The 25,768-nt window shown below is 46.4% G+C and overlaps 1 protein-coding gene across 1 annotated transcript in view; it reads left to right on the forward strand.

Moving 5' to 3' along the window:
• LOC310795380 (A-type potassium channel modulatory protein DPP6-like) overlaps window positions 1-25,768 on the forward strand; it is a gene marked incomplete at both ends in the record, with an annotated part of 310,720 nt that overhangs the window by 248,331 nt on the left and 36,621 nt on the right. The window contains 5 exons of the mRNA XM_083657412.1: window positions 4,121-4,215; window positions 4,654-4,728; window positions 7,744-7,796; window positions 9,896-9,977; window positions 14,416-14,536. Of these exons, the coding sequence (XP_083513538.1) occupies window positions 4,121-4,215; window positions 4,654-4,728; window positions 7,744-7,796; window positions 9,896-9,977; window positions 14,416-14,536 (426 nt within the window). The remainder of the gene's footprint in view (window positions 1-4,120; window positions 4,216-4,653; window positions 4,729-7,743; window positions 7,797-9,895; window positions 9,978-14,415; window positions 14,537-25,768) is intronic.

The raw sequence follows: 25,768 nt of genomic DNA on the forward strand, positions 1-25,768 counted from the left end.
ACTTGCCCAATTCAACCTGCTGTCCAGGTCGTTGCTCCACCCCCTCTGCCGATCTGGGGAGAGTTGTGGACTAGCACATGCTCCCTCCGATACATGTGCAGTCGGCAGCCGCTTCTTTTCACCTCACAGCGAGGAGTTTCACCAGCAGGACGTAGCACGTGGGAGGATCACGCTATTGCCCGCAGTTCCCCTCCCCCGACCGACCAGAGGAGGCACTAGTGCGACCAGAACACATACCCTTAAGGCCTGAACAGACTCGTCCGTCCGCCTCGAATTGGAGCCATCTCGCGGTCTGCCGGCGCCAGCGAGCTCTACATGCTCGGACGTCACTACACCCTCCCTCCTCCTGTGGAAGCTCCGTGTGAAAATGGCGGCGATTGAGTGCCAAGCAGTCTGAATGAAATTGAATGTAACGTTCCCAATTCTATGTATTACATTCTAAAAAAACGACCCTCAACATTTGGGAAGGCTATGCCACACAACTAATTCGTTATAATCTAATGTCATGTTTCGAAGGCGACTTTACGACGATGAGGACGGTAAGGACTCAATCACATCAGGTCTCCGCTGACTACCTCGGAGATCTCTGTTACAGGCCCAAGGCAACGGCCAATCACAACTCTCGTGCAGCTGACGTCACGCACGTATCGTCGCCGCTGAGTTACATTTTGGAGGAGCCCCCGTCAGCCGACGGCGCCCCCTCCCCGCATGACGGCGCTCCACCCGCCGTCATGCGGGGAGGGCGGGGCGAGGCTCTGACGGACGAGTCTGTTGTGGCCTTTAATCTGGCTTACCACAGAGATGCAAACATGGCCAATTGTGCCTCTATGGACGTCCCACCAAGCCAGAGTATAACACGGGGGGTTGAACCTGGTACCCTCATGTTGGTAGGCAGAACCTGGTACCCTCATTTTGGTAGGCAGGACCTGGTCCCCTCATGTTGGTAGGCAGAACCTGGTCCCCTCATGTTGGTAGGCAGGACCTGGTACCCTCATGTTGGTAGGCAGAACCTGGTCCCCTCATGTTGGTAGGCAGGACCTGGTACCCTCATGTTGGTAGGCAGAACCTGGTACCCTCATGTTGGTAGGCAGAACCTGGTCCCCTCCTGTTGGTAGGCAGAACCTGGTACCCTCATGTTGGTAGGCAGAACCTGGTACCCTCATGTTGGTAGGCAGAACCTGGTCCCCTCCTGTTGGTAGGCAGAACCTGGTACCCTCATGTTGGTAGGCAGGACCTGGTACCCTCATGTTGGTAGGCAGAACCTGGTCCCCTCCTGTTGGTAGGCAGAACCTGGTACCCTCATGTTGGTAGGCAGAACCTGGTACCCTCATGTTGGTAGGCAGAACCTGGTCCCCTCCTGTTGGTAGGCAGAACCTGGTACCCTCATGTTGGTAGGCAGGAACCTGGTCCCCTCATGTTGGTAGGCAGAACCTGGTACCCTCATGTTGGTAGGCAGGACCTGGTCCCCTCATGTTGGTAGGCAGAACCTGGTACCCTCATGTTGGTAGGCAGGACCTGGTACCCTCATGTTGGTAGGCAGAACCTGGTCCCCTCATGTTGGTAGGCAGAACCTGGTACCCTCATGTTGGTAGGCAGAACCTGGTCCCCTCATGTTGGTAGGCAGAACCTGGTCCCCTCATGTTGGTAGGCAGAACCTGGTACCCTCATGTTGGTAGGCAGAACCTGGTACCCTCATGTTGGTAGGCAGAACCTGGTCCCCTCATGTTGGTAGGCAGGACCTGGTACCCTCATGTTGGTAGGCAGAACCTGGTACCCTCATGTACCCACCCCCACCCTGGGGGTCACCCAGACCCCCAGAAGCAGCCCCTTTGATCCTCTCATTAGTATGCCGGTGATTTTTTTAGCAAGGAGACAAAAGATGTTGAGTGGGCGTTCGGCTGTGCCAATCTAAAAATGTCTGAGACGTCCTGAATTAAAGCCATTGTGATGGTAATTTTGTCACCTCTTAATGGTCAATTAGATATGCTAGCACATAGAGAAGACTGCATAACAATCTCTGATTTCTAATTACCTCGGCAAATGGCCTGGTTGCTCGTGTGCCTATGGATCTGTAAAGCAATAAGATGGAGGGGAGCCGATAGATTGAAGGTGAAAGGGGACAGCTTCCTTGATAAACGCCTGCTGGATGAGGAGCTGTATGAACTTTTATTAAGTCTGTCAAATCATTCAAAGGCTTTCTCGAGTGGCAAGCCTTTCTGTACCGGCCTATTGAAAGGTGTGCCTTTTCCATGGAGTCAAAGACTTACCTACTTACTCTGTTTTGTCACTTTTCTATTTCTGTCCATTCCAGGCCACCGTACACCGACTTGAGGATGTTGGTGAAATTCCTTGGTTGCCGATAAAGGTTGCTAATACTCACAAATGATTTAATACACATTTTAAAACTGCTGTAAAAAGAAAAGTTACTGTATTTATTGCCCTGGACAATGTAATTATTTGTCAATAATAATAGCAGCAGGTATTGTCTTTTTCCAAAGGGTGAATATCTACTGTAAGTAGATATTCAAGAACTTGTAAATAGCCACAGAATATGCATAGGGGTTAGGGTTAGCAGTTCGGAGGACCTCTCTCTGTCTCATGTGAATGGGTTACATGTTTGTTCTGAACTTGCTGAGTGTCCTGTGTGACATGATGATCTTGTGTTTTCTCTCTGTAAAAAGGCAGTAGGCTAAGTGTATTGCTGAATCTTCTGTTTGTTCGGGCCAAGGTGGGTTGAGTTCACCCCCGACCAGGGGCGGACTGGGATCATAATTCAGGCCGGGCATTAGATACCAAGCAGGCCAGGCCGATACGGGCCGACGCACGTGCCGGCGTCCGAAGGGCCGTTTGAAGCTCAATTTGGGCCGTTTGAAGCCCAATTTGGGCCGTTTGAAGCCAGATTTGGGCCGTTTGAAGCCCAATTTGGGTCGTTTAAAGCCAGATTTGGGCCGTTTGAAGCCCGATTTGGGCCGTTTGAAGCCCAATTTGGGCCAAGTCCAATTTTACAATGAGATGCACCCACTTTAAACCTGAATAAAGTAATAAAACCACTAGTAAACCAGTAGGCGGCGCCTGGCCTGCTGTTCAGTGAGTGGCCTGGCCTGGCCTGCAAAAAAAAAAAAAAAAATTTTTTTTTTTTTGCAGGCCAGGCCAGGCCAGGCCACCGGGCATTTGCCCGACGTGCCCGATTATGCAGTCCGCCACTGCCCCCGACAACCGGTAGTGAAATGTTTATTTAAATCGAAGCGGTGGTGCGTTGAAACATGCGAGGAAACATGATGTTGAATGTGGAAACCGTAGCAAACTGAGCAAAGTTGAGTGCTTTTAATAACATCTAGGGACAGCCATTGCAAATTAGCCTAGGCCAGGCATGTCCAAAGTCCGGCCCTGGGGCCGGTTGCGGTCCGCGGACTGATTTTAAGTGGCCCTCGGCTTGTCTCTCAAAATATACTATGTGGCCCTCCACACAGTATTGGTTAATCAAGCAAGTTCAATTTGCATTTTTTCCCTTCACCTAATGATGACAGCACTATCATACAGTACTATTGTACAGGAACCAAGTAGGAACAGAACAGGCAGAACTAATGTTTTCAGATGGTAAACAAAATCTAAAAAATATATATATATATTTGTATGCGATCTTTTATTTTATTTATTTATAACACATTATACCTGGCCCCACGGCATTTTCACATGATCTAATCTGGCCCCCATTCAAAAAAGTGTCGACACCCCTGGCCTAGGCTATAAATGCTGTGATACATGTCATCAGACAACAGACCTTGGCAAATGTTATATGTATATGTATTTGTCCCTATACAAATAAATGAAATGAATGGTGCACACCGTTTTCAGATTGAACACACCCAATGTGTCTGACCTGCAGGATCAGGTGAGGCATTTGGGTCCCTCACACCCAGAAGGAAAGCTGAAAGGGACGGTCTCTCCACACGCTTTAGGGGGGAATGTAGTCTTCTCTGGAGCGATATTGTGTTAATATCTATTGTGTGACTTTTAATATGATTTTATTTGAGTTACTTTCTCCTCTGCTTTGTTGTGAGATGTTACATTAAAGTCCACCCCCCCCCCCCCCCCCCCCTCTCTCTCTCTTTCTCTGCAGGTAATGAGCTATTGTACCGTAATCGTGATGGCGACGTCGTCAAGTTCAACGTCGACACAAATGAGAACACGGTCTTGGTGCACAACAAGAAGTTTGTAAGTCTTTCTCTCTCTCTCATCCTCGAGCACAACCACAGGCCTAAAGAACTGACCATGGTTTGCTCACCAATTCAATGGGAGCTTTTCTTCTAGTTTCAGCACATCAACGCTCCCAAAGCTCTTTTTATTACAAAACGCATTCAGATGATCCATTATTAGATGAGTATTGCCTTATAGTCACACTGAGGGCTTTGGTGATGTGCTTGAGATGTCGAGATTGGAATACGGCGGCTTGTGGGTGACGACACACAACATTATGTCGGTCATCACATCGGCAAGCAGCGCCGCCGCCAAAGATGAATGCGCCTCCCGTTTGCCCGGGGAGCCGAGCCATCCGTCAAACGCAGTCACTTAAAGGAAGCGGCTTAATGAAAAAACACCACGCATGGTTCAAGGTCTCTGATAGTTTCTGTCTTTTCTGCTTCCGCTTCTCAGGAAATGTACAAAGCCAGCAAGTACGAGGTGTCCCCCGACATGAAGCATGTGCTGCTGGCCTACAACGTGGCGCCGGTGAGCCTCTCTCATTTGTTTGCTTGTTTTTTGAGTTAGCAAACTGACAGCCAAATATGTCAGGGAGGGGAGGGAGAGGGGACTACTGCAGTGAAGGCAGCTGGAGCGGAGGGGGGGGGGGGGGAGGTGGGGGAAGTAATCATGGCGGGGTGTAAAGGCCTGTCGCACACCGCTGCCTGTCAGCGATGGCAGCTAGCGGGGGCCAGCACAGCCGAGCGGAACCGTGTGCCGTAGCGAGAGAGGTGAAAACGCAAACAAACCCCACAGTGAGCGAGATGAGATCCAGTGTGTGTTGGCTGGGAATTTATCATTTATGTGTAAAACAGAATAAAGTGTCCGGTGACTGTCGGCACTGTCAGGGCCACGATGGGCTCAGAAAGCTCTGGCTCAGAAAGCTCTGTGACCGACCTGTCAGAGTCATGATGGGCTCAGAAAGCTCTGTGACTGACCTGTCAGGTCCATGATGGGCTCAGAAAGCTCTGTGACCGACCTGTCAGGTCCATGATGGGCTCAGAAAGCTCTGTGACCGACCTGTCAGGTCCATGATGGGCTCAGAAAGCTCTGTGACTGACCTGTCAGGTCCATGATGGGCTCAGAAAGCTCTGTGACCGACCTGTCAGGTCCATGATGGGCTCAGAAAGCTCTGTGACCGACCTGTCAGGTCCATGATGGGCTCAGAAAGCTCTGTGACTGACCTGTCAGGTCCATGATGGGCTCAGAAAGCTCTGTGACTGACCTGTCAGGTCCATGATGGGCTCAGAAAGCTCTGTGACTGACCTGTCAGAGCCACGATGGGCTCAGAAAGCTCTGTGACCGACCTGTCAGGTCCATGATGGGCTCAGAAAGCTCTGGCTCAGAAAGCTCTGTGACCGACCTGTCAGGTCCATGATGGGCTCAGAAAGCTCTGTGACTGACCTGTCAGAGTCACGATGGGCTCAGAAAGCTCTGTGACTGACCTGTCAGGTCCACGATGGGCTCAGAAAGCTCTGTGACTGACCTGTCAGAGTCATGATGGGCTCAGAAAGCTCTGTGACCGACCTGTCAGGTCCATGATGGGCTCAGAAAGCTCTGTGACTGACCTGTCAGGTCCATGATGGGCTCAGAAAGCTCTGTGACTGACCTGTCAGAGTCATGATGGGCTCAGAAAGCTCTGTGACCGACCTGTCAGAGTCATGATGGGCTCAGAAAGCTCTGTGACCGACCTGTCAGAGTCATGATGGGCTCAGAAAGCTCTGTGACCGACCTGTCAGAGTCATGATGGGCTCAGAAAGCTCTGTGACCGACCTGTCAGAGTCATGATGGGCTCAGAAAGCTCTGTGACCGACCTGTCAGAGTCATGATGGGCTCAGAAAGCTCTGTGACCGACCTGTCAGAGTCATGATGGGCTCAGAAAGCTCTGTGACCGACCTGTCAGAGTCATGATGGGCTCAGAAAGCTCTGTGACTGACCTGTCAGGTCCACGATGGGCTCAGAAAGCTCTGTGACCGACCACAATCATTTCGCCGGCTCATGTTTGTGGATCTACTTGGCTCTGTGTTTTCTCTGCTGCACCGCTGAGTCGCTGTGGAGAGTTTGTACACATTGTTAGTGTGTGAAGGGAAGGCTGTTTGGCAGACTGAACCTTGTAACCTTGTCTTATTGCTTGAGATGAATAGAAAATATATAAAAGGCAAACAGCCAGGCTGTAAAAGTGACAACGCGAGCGTGTGTGTGTGTGTGTGTGTGTGTGTGTGTGTGTGTGTGTGTGTGTGTGTGTGTGTGTGTGCGTGCATGTGCGCGTGAGAGTGTGTGATGATGTCGGCATGTGTTTGCATTTAATATTCCATACGTGCCTCCATCACCTTGATGGATGACAACGTTCCCATTGCAGTGAGAGACACACACACACACACACACACACACACACACACACACACACACACACACACACACACACACACACACACACACACACATACACACACCTCATCTTCATACTCAATGCTTACACTTACCCTTCAGAAATAAGAAATCGTATTTCTCTTGCTATCTATCTAGCTGTCTGTCTGTCTGTCTGTCTGTCTGTCTGTCTGTCTGTCTGTCTGTCTATCTATCTATCTATCTATCTATCTATTTATATCTATGTCTCCCTCTAGAGCAATTGATTGAACAGTCTGTATGGGTCACAGCAGTGTTCATAACACAACACAGGTTTTGCATACTAACACTAGAGGTGCAAAAATCACCCTCCTCTGAATTGCATATTGGTATGGAACAAGGCTCCAGTGGGCAATGACTTGGCACATTCATCTGTATTTCCCAACTAAATGATAATGCAATGCGCTGCCACCATAAGCATCTACCAGTACCATTTGGTTTGGTGCAGTGAAAAGATGTGACATTGCTGCTATAAAAGATACTGGCGCCGATTATGCTATAGCTGAAAGTAGTAAGAAGTCGTCGTTGTTCTGTCTGGTTTCTCCTACATACCATGAGCCTATGGTAATGATGAGGGAAACGCTGACACCAGTACACAGATGTTTATTTTGTTATTTTATTTTTTAAGCATAGTTTCACATCAGATTCGCACTGATTTTCAATGAAGCCAAGTTACACAGCAAGAGTCCAAAACGAATTCATAAGTAATAATACAAACTCATTTATCTTTCATTTCATTTCAAATATCATAAATACAAAGTGCAGAGAAAATTAACTTTCAGTGCAGCTTTCATAGACAGATTTTATGAATCTGTGGTCAGAGAGAAACATCCATCATAGTGACAGTAGAGTAGACAACATGACCGGCCAATATATCATATTTACTAAAATGCCAATATCAAACTCTATCTAATGCCAAAATCAAACTCCTAACACTCATTTTAATTGTAAAGGTCAAACATTTCATTGTCAGTGTCAAATGGATTTTTTTTTTACTGTACTGTAAGTCAGAGATAGAAAAATAAATCAAGTCAAACTGTCACCTGTTTCTTGTGACCCGGTCTGATGCCGATCTTGCCCTCCTCCTTCTCCTTCTAGGTGTACCAGTATTCCTACACTGCCTTCTACATCATCTGCAGTCTGGAGACTCCGTAAGTAGGCATCAGGGCCACATTGCTCCATGGTACTTATGCTTTAATGTCGCACTTCACTGCCAGTGACGTTGAGAAAGACTCATTTGCGCCTCTTCTCTCACACCTGCGCCACCTAGCAGCTCGGCTTACGTTTCAGCCTAAACTCATGCATTGTAATCTACTAAACCGCTTTACTATAGTATTTGTGTAGTTAAAGGAGTAATCCATGACCTCTATTGTCGACCAGATGGAATTGCAACAACTTTGGCAGAATTTGCATCTTCACCCCTCCTGTCCCATTGAGTAAGCCTGTAATTGAGACAAACCGTAAAGTCACATTTTCATAAGTAAGCTAGCTAATGAGAACAGAGATCCAACAGAAACGTCTAGTGAAGAGGTAATATATCACCATGCAAAATACTGGAAGAATAATACTGCTTTGCCTGCCGGGAACATGGCTTTTTTGCCTTTGCGTGTCTTGCAGTCTCACCGTCATTGAGCAGTTGGAAATGCGTGGAGAAATGAATGTCTGGGGAGTAGCTTCAGGACTCGGCTGTGCTCTTTGCTGTAATTCACCCTCTCTGATGTTCATACTGCTTAAGAACATCTGAAGAAATAGCTGAATATGTGCTTTGCCTTTTGTTATGCGAGGCTTTCCAAGCATGAGTGTCTCTTCATGCCCATAAAGCTGCACGTTTTGGGATTGTTTCCTCGTCGTTGGTTCAGATCATGTTCTCACTTCGAACAAACTGTGGTGAACAAACCCTACTGCAGTTTGCTTGGGAGAAAACTGAGAGCCACATTTTCAAAACTGAGTATAACAGTGACTTTTGAAAGGCAGAAACCGCAGCACCTGGTGAAGTAATTGAGTCATTGTTATTGATGAATAGCCCAGGTATATTTTCATCATTTTGTGCTGTGAGACAGTAAAAACCATACTTATTTCCCCTTTAAATTGTCCCAAACCAGGTCACCTTATTCGCCTTTTTCACAGCAGCCATTTTGTGTCTGAAAGGCAGGAACAGGTGCAACCAAAACATTAATGAGGGCCCCGTCACTGGAACACCTAAATGGATTGGAAGTGGGAAACCCTCATTAATGATTTGCTTGCACTTGTTACTTCCTGCCTTTTAGACACAAAATAGCTGCTATGAAAATGGTCAATGACAGCATTGTCAAAGGCTGTCCTGCTCAAATCTATTTGTGTGCTGCCACCCAGTGGTATTGTGCCGAAAAACACCCACTTGATGACCTCATTCATTCTTACCTCCAGACAAAGACATAGAGGCAGTGGCACCTCTAATTCTGCAGCCTGCACTGCGCAGCACTTTTCTCAATAAGGCGAGGTGACACTGTTATAAAGAGCTGGTATTTATGGATACACTTAAACCTTTATTCTTAGATCTGCTACACTTCAGGAGTTCAGTTGCGTACGTGTGCATATGTGTCCAGGGCCGGATCTAGGAGCTATGGTTAAGTCTCACTGCACTAGTCTTTCATTTGATTTGAGAAATAAGGTCATCCAATGAAAATAACTGTTATGGAGTTGATTATTGAAATTATGGATGAAGGATGTTTTTAAGTTTTATGGTAAATCAATCTGCTTTCAAAGTTGTTTTCTTTTCACTTTTAAGACTAAAAGTCTTGTGAATATAATAACAGTTGTGTAAATAGTTAGTTTGTTAGTTCGTTTGTATGTACATAGTTAGTTTGCAAATAGTTTTAATAATAGGAGTTTTGTAAACATTGGCCTGTCCCCTGAGTGAAAGTTCATACTTAGGTTACCCACAGCACAATGTGGACACCTAGTGGAACAGTTTAGTGTTATAATGCAACTTAATCCCCATCCCCAAACCGAGAACCTTTGGGCAACCTACCGCCAAAGATGTAACAGGCTAAAAACGGACCTGGTAGCAGCTACTGTATGGCATACTAGCTTGTCGGCAATAATGTTCCAAAGTTAGGCACATTTTTGGCGAGTTTGTTTTTGGTGTGGCTATTTTCATTGCCCCCCCCCCAAATTTTAAATTGCCCACCCAGTAACCTCACCCTAGATACGGGCCTGTATGTGTCTGTGCACTCTCATCTGATAGCACTGTCTCCTCTGTGCACCCTAGGGAGACGTGGAACTTGAACCCTCCAGAGGTGCGAAACGCTCAGCTGCAGTTTGCAGGTTGGGGACCCCAGGGTCAGCAGCTGGTAAGAACTACTACTCCCATCAACCCCCTTTCTCTCATCTCTGCCTGCCAATGACCAGTGATTTTTTTTAGTCATATTAATATTTAATTTCCAGAGTTTGCATTTTCCTCGAGTCCATGTTCTAAGTTTGATCCCTTTACTACCAGTAAAAAGGTTGGACACACCAGATTTTTCAGTATTTTTACTAGCCACAGACAGACGCCATAATTCTCTCCTAGCCGCTTGTGTCGCCTTTATCAGGCCAGCCATCATCTGCAGCCTTCGGCGTGGACAAATGACCTGGAACCAGACAAGAAAAATCACATTTTATCCAGAACTTAACATTAACTCAGCTCACCTCACGGCTAATGATATAGCCCACAGTAGCTACACGCACAGCCTCTTTGAGTCGCTGTCAGTGTGCACTTTGTAATCAGTCGATGATGTATTATGTGGAGGTTAGATATGAGGTTAAGGCCATTACAATAGTGTCTCTCAGTGGCTACTGTACCGACACCACAGGTCATCTCTCTTAGTATTTTCTTGCGCTATAGTATGTAACATACACACTCTTTTACATTTAAAAAAAATCAAAACACATATATATATATATATATATATATATATATTACATTTAAAGAAGCCGCCCTTTGCCTTGATGGAAAGGCAAAGACTTTGGAAAGAAATAGAATGAACTTCACTATAGTATTTATATTTGTCCAAGAAACTAATTTCCAGCATTTAAGCAGAAGCCTTTAGATCACAATAGCTTCAAGATAATGAAAAACGTGCAATGTGAAAAACTGCATTCAATTGGGTGTTTCCAATTTTTTGATTTGTAACGTACACACGGACCTATTGTCCAAACTTTTGACTGGTAGCGTACGCACGGATGTATTGTCCAAACTTTTGACTGGTAGCGTACGCACGGATGTATTGTCCAAACTTTTGACTGGTAGCGTACGCACCGATGTATTGTCCAAACTTTTGACTGGTAGCGTACGCACGGATGTATTGTCCAAACTTTTGACTGGTAGCGTACGCACGGATGTATTGTCCAAACTTTTGACTGGTAGCGTACGCACGGATGTATTGTCCAAACTTTTGACTGGTAGCGTACGCACGGATGTATTGTCCAAACTTTTGACTGGTAGCGTACGCACGGACCTATTGAACCTATTTTATCCCTTGCAGTGTAAATAGTCTTAACGATTAAAGGGCTACTTTGCAGATTTTCAACCAACTTTGTATCATTACAATGCTGGTAGTAAGCTATATGCAAATGAACAATGTTTAGTGTAATGATACAAAACTGGTTGAAAATGCGATTGCCCAGTAAACGATTGTCAAATGCTGGTCTTCCTTTGAAACTATCCCTGGATGAGTCATCCTTACACAGTCTGACTTGTCAGAGCATAATACGCTTCAGTCAGCCTGTTGGTTTGCAGGGCAGACAGACTGTAAGTGATTACATCCTGCAGCACAATGCTATTAATTACCTGTAATCTCGTCAGCGGATTAATTAACAGAGTCACTAGATTGATACGGCCCAGAGTTTCCTGCCATTAGTCATGAAATGGCTCCACTTCCAGCAGTCAAGTCGTGTTAGCGTGAAACTGAGCAGCTGGCTCCCCTTAAGGTTCCCATGTCCTCTGTCAGAGAGGTGGAGGTGGACGTGAGAGGTGTCCATCTGCCAAAACACACACCCACACACACACAGCCAATGCCTTCATATTTAGTCATCTAAACACACAAACCAGCCCACCTGTTCTACTGTTTCCAAATCCCTCGTGCACTTGATTAAATCTCCTTTACAGACTCGTAGACACAAAAATACACTCACTCACAGATGTCCAGCCACATGTTCAATTGTCTGTTAGGCTGAAAAGTCAGTGTAGTTGTGTAAATGAGTGAGCTCTCAATTCCACAGAGGTTGAACATGCGTTTCTATGTGTGTGTGCGCACCACGTGTTCAACTCTTGCAAAAGATGTTTTTTTTTGCCTTTTTGTGCACGTCTTTTTTGTTGCAAGTAAATCCCCCAGTGAATAGACAGCCCAGAGTGAAGCTCAGGGGGAGAGTTTCCCATTATTTTCCCTGCTCCCTGTAGGGGGCTAATCTCCAACACATGGCTGACACACATTCTCACACACTTCTTGTCAAACGCAAAGTATGACCGCTCAGCCCCAGGAGGCCTCCTTGACTGAGAGAGAGAGAGAGTGAGAGAGAGAGAGAGAGAGAGTGTGTGTGTGTGTGTGTGTGTGTGTGTGTGTGTGTGTGTGTGTGTGTGTGTGTGTGTGTGTGTGTGTGTGTGTGACAGAGATAGAGAGAGACAGAGTGCAACGCAACATATACCTTTCCCAGATGATCTAAGAGTCCGATCACACCCACAGTTTGATTTTCTTTGGTCTGAGCCATCGACAGTATATTGTCTGAACCATAGTGAAAGACGTTTTCTTTGCTGTATTTTTGGTTCTGGTTCATTTAGATTCGCACTTCCCAATTCCAAGTGAACCAGGGCTTGTAAACAAAAGTCACATGGACTCAGAAGTAGCATGGTTATTGGTCAAAGTTTTGGTGACCTGTCATCACACAAAGGGAGAGATTCTGGAGGCGGCAAATCTGCAACTTTAGCTAAGCCAGCTTAATACCAGTTAAGAACACAAAGAAATAGCTCAATGTTCCTTGTATCAATAAAACCTTTTGATGTACAGTATACGGATTATGTATGTTCTCATTTCCACACACAGTTCACTAGGAAGAGATTTTCAGACCGTTTCATTGTGGTTTCAGTGAATTAGACTGCAAATAGCATTGATCCCACCTGTCCAAACTTGAGGATTAAGTGCTCCAGAGTTGGAATAAGCCGCTCCAAACACTGCATGGTGCGAACGCACCCTAACTTTGGATCCCAGCCAACTTTGGCAGTGTTCTACCTTCCTTTGGAGAACGGGGCCAAGTCTTCTCTCTGTGCTGTGGCCTAAATTAGCTTCTATACAGGGACTCCATCTGCGCCCAAGTGACACCCACATGGGCCTCCGACTTGCCTCTCCTCAAGAAGGGTGACAGCTCCTATTTTACCTATGAAGAAATGCAGGGCTTATTGGAGAAACTTTTGCCTAGCCTAGTTCTTCACTCTGCGCCGTATTTCTGTTAGCTTTTGAATACTATTGTACAAAATGAAGTTCATACAACACTGGACCCTTGGTAACATTTGAGTCTCTTTACTGTAGCACTTGATGAAATAGAAGCTGCACTATAATGTGTGGCAAGGCCAACCGAATATCACTGTGTAATTGATGTAAGAACCTTGATCGTTCACAGTATTGGATTTACCACTTCACCATCTCACTCAGGCTGCTGCTCAAAGTGAGAGATTGCCCCCCTCAAAATTCACACTGATACTGGCTCGAGGCCAAAGGATTCCATACTACTACTAATAATAATAATAATATTGAGATCTCTTTCTGTGGTAGCCTCAGATTGATTTTTGCATGTTATTAGTGCCGTAACATTTTACAATGCAATCCCAGCCCCAAGAGCACCCCCAGCTGCACTCTCTCTGGGTGTAATGAAAGAGTTGACCTTCACATGTTTGGCAGCTAGGTGCCGCAGGCTGCTCCCAACAGGGCACAGTGTGGAGGGGAGCATCAAAAGTCCAAATAGATTCCCAGTAGTTATCATCTAATCAGAAAACTAATCAAAAACTTTTGTCAATATGGAAATATGACAAAAATGTTTTTTGCCTTGCCACATTTATATAAAGTGAATAAGCAACATCTACTCACATTATCTGTGAATATACGCACCGTTCTGCAGCGTCTGTTTGGCTTGTATGGCTGAAAAAGCACAACACTGCACAATACACCTCAGTGTGTTTTGACCAAGGAGCCAAAACCACGCGGGTGAAGCATAGAGGCCAGCTCCAAAAAGACGACAAACCGCCCAACTCAATGCAAGTCAATGGGGCCACAGCCAAAGCTCTCGTTAAAAATATAAAGTGAATACATTTTTTAAGAGGTTATTTCAGTAGCTAATTTCACGTCTTCTAAATGGTGTCTGTATGTCGAATCTCAAAATAATTGTCTCATTCACAGGATATAACGGATGTAAAATGGGGTTGTTTTCCGAGTGATCGTCAGGTCACCGATTATGGGCAAATTGTAGGCAGCGCTGCGGATTTGTGGACAACCCGCAAGTCAAGATGGCGGCAAACACAATGTCCAGGCTTCAAAACAGCCCTTCAGAAGCAGGCCTTCTTTTCACCCAGGGTTGATGTTGTCTGTGACCTCTGAGCCGTACCCGGCTCTCCCTCGCCAAGTCTTCCTTGATAATCAGAATGTAATACTTAATTCATCACCGCAGGGGACATTTCTTTTAGTTTGCCGTTTGTCCGTAAGCCACACTGTCGACCTCCCAAACCACTTTAACATTCCTTTCCCCTCACTCTCTGCCTTGTAGATCTTCATCTTTGAGAACAACATCTACTATCGCTCCACGGTGGAGAGCCGCTCTATCCGTCTGGTGTCCACCGGCAAGGAGGGCGTCATCTTTAATGGGCTCAGTGATTGGCTGTACGAAGGTAAGCCAGGGAAAGCTGCACGAATAACGATTTGGCTTCAATGAGTTGGCCGCTGTCTGTCTGCGATGTCACGCAAGGACCAAATTGAATGTTCAATGAAGCTCTTCCTCCCTCCAGCTCAATGTGCTATTCTAATGTCTGGGAGTACAGGTATTAGCATTAGCACATGAGACACCGCGGCTCCCAGCTGTCTGCCTTGCATTAGTATTTTTGCCGCGCAGGTCTTGATTTCCTGCAGGTAAATTACAAATGGAAACTCTTAGTCAATTTGCTTCTGGTTTACACAGCCCAGAAAATGAATGTTCTACATCAGTTGATTTGCATTAATTCAGCGGTGTCGTACACGCCCTGATGTCACGGTGGTCCCTGAGCGTAGACTCCGGCGATCGAAGCTCACCTGCGCACCTCCGCGTGCCTCCCACGGAAAAGAGGACAGGCTTGTGTTAGCATTACTAATGAATTTATATCCGCTGTGCTGGGTGCTTTAATAACAGAGCGATGGCCAAAGTGGGAAGGCGAGACACACAATATGAATGGCGATAGCAGAAAGTGAGAGACTATGATACACATCTAGCCGTTAATCCTTGCATGGGAGTATAAGAGATGACATCCGTTTGGCTCATGGATTGATAATGGCTGTGAACGGCCACTAGAAGGCCTCAGAGGATTTAGAAGCTGTGACACTGAGGTTATCTGAGGTCACCGCTGCACGAGGACCAGAGCCATATCAGCACTTTTTCATGCTTGAGCATTCTGTTGTGATTTGATGTCGTCACCCGCAGACGCCTCTTATCTCTGACACTTGAAACCACGTCTGTCCTCCAAGAGCGCTCCCCGCCCCTCAGCCATTTAAACATTGATCAGTGTGATATTGCAGTGTCTGACCCCCTTGACTCATATTTATGCTGTGCTGAAGGCCTGGTCATTTACCCTCATCATTTATTGACCAGATAAATCTTTCATTGAGAGAGAGAGATGAAAAGAGGAGGGGCTGGGGGGTGGACATCTGCTTCTCAATGTTAAAGGAGAAATCCAACTGACGCACTGTTAAAAAGACAGCTATTGGTCGTCTGCTTTGCATTTCAGTTTGGTGGTGTAGGCTATTCAGTTTGGTGGTGTAGGCTATTCAGTTTGGTGGTGTAGGCTATTCAGTTTGGTGGTGTAGGCTATTCAGTTTGGTGGTGTAGGCTATTTGTCTCATTCCCGTGGATAACTGTCCAAATGTAAATGACATGACGTCACATGAATATATTTCCGGTGCAGCAACAATGGAGTTTGAGATCAGAAAATGTGACGGCCATCTATTGTAAAACATCAGTGGTAAACGTCAGGCAGCGAGAGCTTCTTTCTAAAGCCGCCATTTTGAACCAACGTTCAACAGTCATACAGGGAGAAATCCATCGTAAGAGAGAGAGAGCAATTTCTCCACTGACAGTAGCCTCAATAGACCAGAATTAAGTTAAGTTATCCTTTATTGTCCCCATTGGGAAATTCATTTGACCATCCTCTGTCAGGAACCATCCTTCTAGGATCAGTTTGCAGCCACAGTGCAGCGCCTGGGGACCAACTCCAGTTAGTTCTTTTTGCCAGTGCCTTGGTCAGGGGCACTGACTGGAGTCTTAACCCTAACATACATGTCTTTGGTGGTGGGAAGAAACCGGAGCACCCGGAGAAAACCCACACGAACACGTGGAGAACATGCAACCTCACCTTTAACTGAAGTAGAAGCGTAGGAGTAGAAGGCAGGTTGAGGGAGAGTGGCTACACCAAGAGGGTACATTTACATTCTACATTTACTCTCTTGGTGTAGCCACTCTCTACATTTTAGAACACAAATTAACTGCAGGAATGTACAGTGGAAGAGTATTCAACAGTTCAGCAATGATGCACTCTTTTTTTTTTTTTTTTTCTTTTTTTTTTTTACCAATGCTGTCTTGATGTAGAGTCCATCTTAATTTATTTTGGGTTTAGTACAGTACATCAACAGTCCTTTAATGAATAAGACCCTTCTTTTCTACCTATAAATAGAACAGATTTGGCGATAGGCCAGCGGTGACAGTAGCGTCTGTGGGGGAGCTCAGGGTTGTTTAATGTTTGCATTCATCAGAGTGAGACAGCCAGGCAGGCAGAGGATTTTCCATGCTGAAGACTGAGGCTGCGCTCCAGCCAAGGTCAAGCTCCAGGCTCAGACTGCTGCCCGCACACCCAGGAGAAAGCAGCTCTTTAGCTCTGCCTGTCTGACATTTGATGGTGCAGGGGGAAAGGTTGCAATTATCTCCCAGGTTTAAATCTCCTCTGGCCTGCATTGCTATCTTAATCATGATTGCGTGCGAGGAAACGAGAAATTAAAAGCCTAATTAAAGAAGAGAGATGTAGCCAAGAGACCTGTGAGTTGTGCGTAATAGTCGAAGGCACCTGAGGAGATTCTCATGTGTTCTGTCTATCGACTGTTTGATCGACTGTTTGATAATTGAGGCTATACTGGCGCTGCCGCCGTGTGACGTAGCCCAAGGACAGAGCTGCTTATTGGGCTCTGGTACATTTAATCTCAATTACAATTTTGGCTCCCCACAATTATGAAAACAAGATCATCGAGACAATTCGTTTTTTTTATATATTATTTAGCATAGTTAGCATAGCATATTTATTTTTTTCTACTTTTTTTTCTATAGCCTACTTTTATACTTGTTCAATCTTAGCCTGAACTATATAACATTCAAAAAAATCTAGCTAATCTACAGCCTAACCTAAACTATTCTAATCTACTGCCACCCCTCAGCCATTGGCCCTTCATGCCTTACCGCAGGCCCCCTGTCAGCCAGGCGAGGCATGGCCACCCCATGCAGGAGCGGCCACACTCCTCTGCAGGAGCGGCCACACTCCTCTGCAGGAGCGGCCGCACTCCTCTGCAGGAGCGTCCACACTCCTCTGCAGGAGCGGCCACACTCCTCTGCAGGAGCGGCCACACTCCTCTGCAGGAGCGTCCACACTCCTCTGCAGGAGCGGCCACACTCCTCTGCAGGAGCGGCCGCACTCCTCTGCAGGAGCGTCCACACTCCTCTGCAGGAGCGGCCACACTCCTCTGCAGGAGCGGCCACACTCCTCTGCAGGAGCGCAGGAGCGGCCACACTCCTCTGCAGGAGCGGCCACACTCCTCTGCAGGAGCGGCCACACTCCTCTGCAGGAGCGCAGGAGCGGCCACACTCCTCTGCAGGAGCGGCCACACTCCTCTGCAGGAGCGCAGGAGCGGCCACACTCCTCTGCAGGAGCGGCCACACTCCTCTGCAGGAGCGCAGGAGCGGCCACACTCCTCTGCAGGAGCGGCCACACTCCTCTGCAGGAGCGGCCACACTCCTCTGCAGGAGCGGCCACACTCCTCTGCAGGAGCGCAGGAGCGGCCACACTCCTCTGCAGGAGCGGCCACACTCCTCTGCAGGAGCGCAGGAGCGGCCACACTCCTCTGCAGGAGCGGCCACACTCCTCTGCAGGAGCGGCCACACTCCTCTGCAGGAGCGACCACACTCCTCTGCAGGAGCGGCCACACTCCTCTGCAGGAGCGCAGGAGCGGCCGCACTCCGCTGCAGGAGCGGCCGCACTCCGCTGCAGGAATAGCTGCAGTGGCTATCCAGTTCATGATAATTTTTTTGCTGTTTTTTGGGGCAGTGGTGGGCCAATCGGGGCAGTGGTGGGCCAATGGTTACAGAAGCGAGCTTGTGACCGGAAGGTTGTCGGTTCAATCCCCGGGACCGGCAGGATAAATCTGGGTGGGGAAAGTGAAAAGGCAGCGATTGCCCCTCCCTCATTACCATCACTGAGGTGCCCTTGAGCAAGGCCCTTAACCCCAAAACTGACTAGCTGTGTACTGTCTTTGGAATAAACAGAAGAATAACGGTGTAGTTCTTCAGTTCTACTGCACTGAAGTCAATGGTGACTGGTTTTCTTTTGAGTTGTGCTGGCCTGGCAACCTCTTTGTGTGTCATATGGACAAACTTCACCTGTGTTTCAACTGGCATGAGGGTGAGTACTGTAGATGATGACAGGATTTTCATTTTTGGGTGAACTGTTCCTTTAAGTAGGACTTGTCTGCATAAATGGGGACAGTAGCGACATTCTTCTGTGGAGCGTTTCCCTCTTCTATCTAGGCTCCTGTAGAGCAAAGCATCTTAATACAATTCTCTTCTTTTGCTATACTCTACCAGCTGGGAATCTTTTTGGTCACAAACTATATATGTGACTTTTGACTGAAGCTCAGCAAAATCTCACTTTACTCTCTCTTGTCCACTTCTCTCTTCTCACACACACACACATCTGCAGCTCGGCTCTCCCCTCAGACACAGCGCAGTAGTAATTGCATTGTATACACACAGGTATTTCATTGACAAGAACAAGAGCACAGTAGTAGTAGTGGTGGTGCAAATTGGCTTCAGGCTGTAAGAACAAACAGCAGAGGCTGCATTTATTGCTCATATTGTACCCTACATTAGCAGGTGTCCTCAGTGTGGTTCTAGTGTGTGACGCTGCTGCCATCTGTTGGCCATTTTGAATAAACAGACAACCTGATCACTTTGTCGATACAGGTTCCTATCAATATTATTGATATCTCCACTGGCCGTAACCATTTGGTCTTTTCTCACTACTCATAATCTGAATGACAGCGTAATCAAGAAAGCGACAACTGGGACATTTCTTTCTTCTTTTGCTCATTAGTTTGGCCCATCTGAATCTGTCACTTTGCGCTCATTAGGCTGTTTCCCATTGGCCACTCGACTCACAATCATGGCATCTCATGCATTAGTAATGTCCTCTGCTCAGTGAATCATGTAGCCCTCACAGCAGCATGGAGAACATGGGGGAGCTGATGAGCCTGTGACAGCTCACCTTGGTCATCACGACAGGGGAGAGAGAGTAAGGCCAGGGGAGAAGGCAGGAGACAGACTCGCATTGCTTTGAGAGAAAGAGAGAAAATGAGACTGAGCTCAAATAGCAACATGAAAACGTCTCTCCTTTGTCCTCTAGCTCTCTTTTGTTACCTTGAACGTATTCAGACACATTTAAAAACTTACTTTCCCCAAGGTGATGACTACCCAAGGTGACTGGGTGTCCCCTGGCCCGTTCCTCTCCATGTGGAAAGTGTTTGAAGCTACTGGTGTTGGAAGTCAGCAGGCGGTAGTGGAACCGGCCATGCTGGACTTTTTTCCCCATCATTAGTGAATGCCGTCCTGGGCTGCGTCTGTTCATCATCAGACGGCTAGCTGGTGTCCCACCGCCAGTGAAATCCAATCATCCCCCACTGAGCTGCAGCAGCAGGGTGCGGGCAGAGACGCCAGGCGGGCGGGCGGAGCCAACGGACTGACTCAACTAAATGTTCCCATTAGCCCTGTTGCTGCTTGTGTCACTGGCAAGCCGGCCACTGCAATGCTAATTAGTTGAACACCATCCAGCGGTGGAAAGGGAGGGACTACCTCAGGCCTGTGTGGCCTAAATAAAGGGACTACCTCAGGCCTGTGTGGGCTAAATAAAGGGACTACCTCAGGCCTGTGTGGGCTAAATAAAGGGACTACCTCAGGCCTGTGTGGGCTAAATAAAGGGACTACCACAGGCCTGTGTGGGCTAAATAAAGGGACTACCTCAGGCCTGTGTGGGCTAAATAAAGGGACTACCTCAGGCCTGTGTGGGCTAAATAAAGGGACTACCACAGGCCTGTGTGGGCTAAATAAAGGGACTACCTCAGGCCTGTGTGGGCTAAATAAAGGGACTACCTCAGGCCTGTGTGGGCTAAATAAAGGGACTACCTCAGACCTGTGTGGCCTAAATAAAGGGACTACCTCAGGCCTGTGTGGGCTAAATAAAGGGACTACCTCAGGCCTGTGTGGGCTAAATAAAGGGACTACCTCAGGCCTGTGTGGGCTAAATAAAGGGACTACCTCAGGCCTGTGGGCTAAATACAGCGGTGGAAAGGGACTACCTCAGGCCTGTGTGGGCTAAATAAAGGGACTACCTCAGACCTATGTGGGCTAAATAAAGGGACTACCTCAGACCTGTGTGGGCTAAATAAAGGGACTACCTCAGACCTGTGTGGGCTAAATAAAGGGACTACCTCAGACCTGTGTGGGCTAAATAAAGGGACTACCTCAGACCTGTGTGGGCTAAATAAAGGGACTACCTCAGGCCTGTGTGGGCTAAATAAAGGGACTACCTCAGGCCTGTGTGGCTAAATAAAGGGACTACCTCAGGCCTGTGTGGGCTAAATAAAGGGACTACCTCAGGCCTGTGTGGGCTAAATAAAGGGACTACCTCAGACCTGTGGGCTAAATAAAGGGACTACCTCAGACCTGTGTGGGCTAAATAAAGGGACTACCTCAGACCTGTGGGCTAAATAAAGGGACTACCTCAGGCCTGTGTGTGCTAAATAAAGGGACTACCTCAGGCCTGTGTGGGCTAAATAAAGGGACTACCTCAGACCTGTGGGCTAAATAAAGGGACTACCTCAGGCCTGTGTGGGCTAAATAAAGGGACTACCTCAGGCCTGTGTGGCTAAATAAAGGGACTACCTCAGGCCTGTGTGGGCTAAATAAAGGGACTACCTCAGACCTGTGGGCTAAATAAAGGGACTACCTCAGACCTGTGTGGGCTAAATAAAGGGACTACCTCAGACCTGTGGGCTAAATAAAGGGACTACCTCAGGCCTGTGTGGGCTAAATAAAGGGACTACCTCAGGCCTGTGTGGGCTAAATAAAGGGACTACCTCAGGCCTGTGGGCTAAATACTGCACAAGTACTTTTTCAGAATTAGTTTTGAGCAGCCATCAGCGCCGCGGGAAGTAGGGGTGCTGCAGGTGCTGCAGCACCCCCTAGATTTTTTCCCAATTTTTTTTTTTTTTTTTTTTTTTTTTTTACAAATGTAATTAAAAATATTTTGCAGTGCACTATGTTCCTTTCTTGTTTAAGAATGTTTCGGGAAATGAAAATTTAGCCTATTTAAATAGAATTATCAACAATAACAATCAAGGAAGTTACATGCTTGTAGGCTAGAGAAGAAGAAGAAGCACATGTTGTGTTGAACCAACCAACAACCAATACGAATTGTTTAATCTGGCAATAAAGAAATGTGAACTTGACATGCTATTTTAATAGCCTACTCAAAAATGCACCTCCCACTATACAGCAAAGAGAGGAGTCAATGTTTATTGATATATGCCATTCAGATCAGAATAATTAGTCTAGTCATTAAGTTTGCTGATAATATTTCTATCATGTTAAGTCTGTGTCATGTTAACTGGTGTATTCAGAGCAAATAGGGAGATATAGAGCATTGTCATCATGATATATATCTCCCTCTTTGCTCTGAATGAGTGAGAAAAGGAGAAAATACTGAATAATTACATCACAACAGTATCCTAATGTTAATTTAAAATGAGATATTCCTCTAAATATGGCAAAAAAATGTAAAAAAAAAACGTCCAAATTTTTTTCGAGAGTCCCTTCCTTCCAGCACCCCCTGCTTAAAATGACTTCCAGCGGCCCTGGCAGCCATGGAAGGATGTTGTTATTTCAGTATGTGTGTCTTTGTGTTCTTGAGGAGTAACAGACTTCAATAATATGTCACTTAAGCAGAGGTCTACATGTATAAGTATTTATTTTTCATTTTAGTTTATACATGGTTACTAGTCTATGACCTCATGCAGGCTTCCATTGGTTATTGGCAACTGTTTTCTTTGGGAAGCTGTGCATACCTGTATGAACAATGAGGCATGGTTATTATTATTATAAACTTTACTTTTATTATTTAACATTATGATATCTCTCATTGCCTCTGTTCAATGTATATGCAGTTAGAATTCATTATAAATAAATAAATAAATGTATGTATTTTATGAGTATCCCTGTAAGCGTGTGTACTGAGGGGTTTTCAAATGATGCTGCATATTAAGTGACTCCACCAAGCATGCCCAGTTAATGAAAATTCTAATTGGTAGTTGATGTCTGCTAATTCCCTGAAGCAAGCACCTAGTCCCACAGATAAACAGCCGTAATTCAATTTTAAATGCAAAAGTTGATATTATAAATGTAGCTATAGTGGCGCACTATAACAATACGTAGAACTGTCTCGATGCCATCGTTGATGTTGCTATAGACACTTAATAATGAATTTGATTGTTATGCCCATGCTTATTAATAATACTGTCATAAAGTTCCTTCAGCGAACTGATATTTGGACCTAGACATCTCTTTGTCCTTCTCATTTTCTCTGTATCTCTATTGTAAAGGAATGTGTGTCATCCCTACATAATTTCTTACACACACACATGCACACGCACGCACACACACACACACACACACACACACACACACACACACACACACACACACACACACACACACACACACACACACACACACACACACAGAGGATCTCAAGGGAACATTCTAGGGCACAAGGTTCTGTTGAAGTGAGCTGGCAAAGTGAGTGCAGGTGTTTTAACAGAAAATGGGACACGCACACACGGGTGCGCGCACGTGCACACGCGCACAGGCACACACACACACACACACACACACACACACACACACACACACGGTGTGACACCCAGCCGCAACCCAAAAAACCAAAGTTATTTTGTGAAACACACTGCATGGTTGTACCTGTGAGGAATTGGTTTTTGGTTCATTTCTGGAGTTCTATTTTGGTCGATAGGCTGTACTGAGATTAAAAGCTGTTTTGATTTATGACCACAACATTTGGTACTGTGTGTGTGTGTGTGTGTGTGTGTGTGTGTGTGTGTGCGCGTGTGCACGTGCGCGCACCCGTGTGTGCATGTGTGGGGAGGGGGGGATTCAAGAGAGGGTGTGTGCGTGCGTGTCCAATATAGCAAACAGGCAGTTATGAGACAAAACTTCTATTACTTTCAGGACAGGTACCAGGATAAGAAATTAACTTGCCCCTTGATGTGATTCTTACAGGTATTTTGTTCCTTTTAGGCGGCAATTTTATTGAACTGTGAAATAATACATTTGCACTGCATATTGGCCAATAAAGCAACCTTTAGTGATATCGGTTGTTTTATGTTCTTGCTGACGCAGTGGGTTTGTTTGGGACATTTTCTTCTACTGCAAGGCTGCAAGGTGCCAACTCTTTGTACTGCTGTAGCTGCAGTTATTTTCTGATCAAAAACAGTTCCATTTTTCACCCAGTGGAAAGAATCGGCCGGTCATAAGGTCCCACAAATCACCCACGCTGACCCACAGGGGGCAGCAGTCACATTCACACATTAATATTACTCCTAATTATCAGGCAATGTATGAATTTTCAAGGCCATTTTTGCTCTGAGTCTGTTAACCCTGGCACTAACATCACCATGAGTCTGTTAACCCTGGCACTAACATCACCATGAGTCTGTTAACCCTGGCACTAACATCACCATGAGTCTGTTAACCCTGGCACTAACATCACCATGAGTCTGTTAACCCTGGCACTAACATCACCATGAGTCTGTTAACCCTGGCACTAACATCACCATGAGTCTGTTAACCCTGGCACTAACATCACCATGAGTCTGTTAACCCTGGCTGGCACTAACATCACATGAGTCTGTTAACCCTGGCATTAACATCACCATGAGTCTGTTAACCCTGGGGCACTAACATCACCATGAGTCTGTTAACCCTGGCTAGCACTGACATCACCATGAGTCTGTTAACCCTGGCACTAACATCACCATGAGTCTGTTAACCCTGGCTGGCACTAACATCACCATGAGTCTGTTAACCCTGGCACTAACATCACCATGAGTCTGTTAACCCTGGCACTAACATCACCATGAGTCTGTTAACCCTGGCACTAACATCACCATGAGTCTGTTAACCCTGGCACTAACATCACCATGAGTCTGTTAACCCTGGCTGGCACTAACATTACCATGAGTCTGTTAACCCTGGCTGGCACTAACATCACCATGAGTCTGTTAACCCTGGCTGGCACTGACATCACCATGAGTCTGTTAACCCTGGCACTAACATCACCATGAGTCTGTTAACCCTGGCTGGCACTAACATCACCATGAGTCTGTTAACCCTGGCTAGCACTGACATCACCATGAGTCTGTTAACCCTGGCACTAACATCACCATGAGTCTGTTAACCCTGGCTGGCACTAACATCACCATGAGTCTGTTAACCCTGGCACTAACATCACCATGAGTCTGTTAACCCTGGCACTAACATCACCATGAGTCTGTTAACCCTGGCACTAACATCACCATGAGTCTGTTAACCCTGGCACTAACATCACCATGAGTCTGTTAACCCTGGCTGGCACTAACATTACCATGAGTCTGTTAACCCTGGCTGGCACTAACATCACCATGAGTCTGTTAACCCTGGCACTAACATCACCATGAGTCTGTTAACCCTGGCTGGCACTAACATCACCATGAGTCTGTTAACCCTGGCTGGCACTGACATCACATGAGTCTGTTAACCCTGGCACTAACATCACCATGAGTCTGTTAACCCTGGCACTAACATCACCATGAGTCTGTTAACCCTGGCTGGCACTAACATCACCATGAGTCTGTTAACCCTGGCACTAACATCACCATGAGTCTGTTAACCCTGGCACTAACATCACCATGAGTCTGTTAACCCTGGCACTAACATCACCATGAGTCTGTTAACCCTGGCACTAACATCACATGAGTCTGTTAACCCTGGCTGGCACTAACATCACCATGAGTCTGTTAACCCTGGCACTAAAATCACCATGAGTCTGTTAACCCTGGCACTAACATCACCATGAGTCTGTTAACCCTGGCACTAACATCACCATGAGTCTGTTAACCCTGGCACTAACATCACCATGAGTCTGTTAACCCTGGCACTAACATCACCATGAGTCTGTTAACCCTGGCACTAACATCACCATGAGTCTGTTAACCCTGGCACTAACATCACCATGAGTCTGTTAACCCTGGCACTAACATCACATGAGTCTGTTAACCCTGGCACTAACATCACATGAGTCTGTTAACCCTGGCACTAACATCACCATGAGTCTGTTAACCCTGGCACTAACATCACCATGAGTCTGTTAACCCTGGCACTAACATCACCATGAGTCTGTTAACCCTGGCACTAACATCACATGAGTCTGTTAACCCTGGCACTAACATCACCATGAGTCTGTTAACCCTGGCACTAACTTCACCATGAGTCTGTTAACCCTGGCACTAACATC

The sequence above is a fragment of the Poromitra crassiceps genome, assembly GCF_964638095.1.
Source record: "Poromitra crassiceps genome assembly, chromosome: 2".
Taxonomy (NCBI): Eukaryota; Metazoa; Chordata; class Actinopteri; order Beryciformes; family Melamphaidae; genus Poromitra; species Poromitra crassiceps.